The sequence below is a fragment of the Polypterus senegalus genome, chromosome 5, assembly GCF_016835505.1.
Source record: "Polypterus senegalus isolate Bchr_013 chromosome 5, ASM1683550v1, whole genome shotgun sequence".
Taxonomy (NCBI): domain Eukaryota; kingdom Metazoa; phylum Chordata; class Cladistia; order Polypteriformes; family Polypteridae; genus Polypterus; species Polypterus senegalus.
This window is the reverse complement of record NC_053158.1, coordinates 72,271,480-72,273,590: the sequence shown is the minus strand read 5'-3', so window position 1 is coordinate 72,273,590 and position 2,111 is coordinate 72,271,480. Positions and strand designations below refer to the sequence as shown.

General features: G+C 38.4%; 1 protein-coding gene across 1 annotated transcript; it reads left to right on the top strand.

Moving 5' to 3' along the window:
* The first annotated feature begins 299 nt into the window (after window positions 1-299).
* On the top strand, window positions 300-1,750 carry LOC120530357 (leucine-rich repeat-containing protein 30-like). Its single transcript, XM_039754801.1, has one exon. It carries the CDS (start codon window positions 471-473, stop codon window positions 1,356-1,358), a length of 888 nt encoding a protein of 295 aa, XP_039610735.1. The 5' UTR covers window positions 300-470; the 3' UTR covers window positions 1,359-1,750.
* The last annotated feature ends 361 nt before the right edge of the window (window positions 1,751-2,111 follow it).

The window sequence follows — 2,111 nt, the reverse complement described above, 5'->3', positions numbered from 1 at the left end:
ATGACTTGCTAACAGCTTCAGCATTCCCAGCTTATGGAAAGACAATCTGTCCAGTGTGACAGATGTTAAATGATTTGTGTTAAGAATGAGTCTATACCACACTCATGGCTTCATAGATTATGACTTGACAAAAATGTTATCCTTCTGACCTTAATATCGGCAAGGTTAGTTATTGCACAGATAAAGCATTGAACTGACAGCAGCAGCTGTTCTGGGAAGTTCACCAAGAAGTCAACCAGGTCTGGTCGGCAGCAACAGCATTTCAGTTCACTCTACCTTTCTTTTCAGTGTAGCAGATGACAGGCAGCGTGAGAGGACGCTTCGAAAACATTGGGATGTGAACAAGAAAACCATTCGTTTTCTGCTGCTTTAAGCTCCAGAAAATAAGAAGCAATCAGATCACTCTGTGTTCCTTCACTTAGCTCAATGAAAGGCTGATCTGTTAAAGAAAGAGACGTTAATTTCAAGTCATGGGATCTAATCATTCTAAAGATTTTTCTAAGGAGGAGCTGAAGAGGCAGGTGAAAAAAACGGGGAAACCAGCTCCCAGAGATGATGGGCTAATATCCGCAGATAGGATAAGGAAACAGACGATAACCCATTTTGGATACAATACTTTATGCTTCACCATGAAAGGAATGGCAGAACTTCCTGAACCCTTGTGGCTGCTGACAGAACTTGAAAAGCTTAACCTTTCGCTAAACTCTCTCACCACAATCTCACCCTCGGTCAAGGAACTTGAAAATCTCGTGATCTTGAACCTGGGGGGAAACCAGCTGACCATCCTGCCTGTAGAGATTGGCTTGCTGAAGAATCTCAGGGTGCTGTTTGCTTATAAGAACCTCTTGACAGATGTACCTGAAGAACTGAGTGCCTGTGAAAACCTAGAGGTCCTCAGCCTGGCCAACAATCGCATCTCCACTCTTCCAAATAGCTTTTCTGACATGGTCTGCCTCAAGAAGCTCAACCTCAGTCATAATCAAATAGTTCACATTCCCACCTGCATTTATAGCATGAAAAGTCTCGTCTTCTTGCACCTTGCCGGCAACCGTCTGGAAAACATTGCTGATAAGATTGAGCAGCTGGTTAACCTCAAAATTTTAATTGTCGAGGACAATGCCATTCACACTTTGCCTAAAGCTCTATGTTCCCTCACCTGCCTGGAACTCCTCAATGTCGATTTTAATGACATTCAGAATGTGCCTACTGAACTTTATCTGCTAAGAAGGTTGAAGAGACTTGCTTGTCATCCTTTGGACAAAGGGCTTCATATTATTCACAATCCCCTACTCAAGCCTTTGCTCGAGGTTTTAAATGGGGGTTTAAATGCTCTCTTTAATTATCTTAAATCAATGTAATGAACTGTGCCAGGTGAGGATTTTATTATATTTTAGACCTGCAACCCTGTATATATCACTTAATACTGACATCAGTATTAATCAATTTATAATACCAAATGTCTATTGTGAGTAGAATGTTTTTATTTGGTTAAATATTTTTTATGAAACTCAACAAACATGCCTGAATAATAAATGTGACATTATTTATACTTTGATTGTTGATGAAAGTGTATACACTGTATGTGGGTTTTAAAGTAAGTGGGTCAGATTGTACTTGTCACTCTATCTTGCAGTATAATTTAACATGTTAGCTTCAGAAAAACAGACACTGTGAAAATAGCAGAGTATATGTGTATAATATGGGATACATTTTGAAAAAAATTTCTTCTAATTATACTGAAATTCAAAAAGCATATTGACAAAACTATCTTTTTTTTTTCATTGTATTAATTGTTGGCTTTCTGTTTTTTTGGGAGTAAAAAAAAAACTGTTCAGAAAATAGATTTATGAAATTCACCCTTGCTTAAGACATGTGGTTAATAAGAGCAATTAGTGTGTCTTGGATGGCAGTCATTAAATAAAGTATCTGGGAGAAATCTAGATCTGGTCAAACGCCAAAGGGGGTTGAGGAAAACATACAAGATAGTGTGACTCCTTGTAGGTCCTGAGATAACAGAAAGAGGAAAGAATCAAATAATCAAATGGACCCATTTAGTGGCTGAGATACATGCACATCAATGTTCTTTAAAGAAAAACCTGAGCTTGTCGATA

Bases quoted from the DNA above. Each gene is read 5' to 3' on its own strand.
- LOC120530357 (XM_039754801.1), top strand. From the start codon at position 471: ATGGGATCTAATCATTCTAAAGATTTTTCTAAGGAGGAGCTGAAGAGG.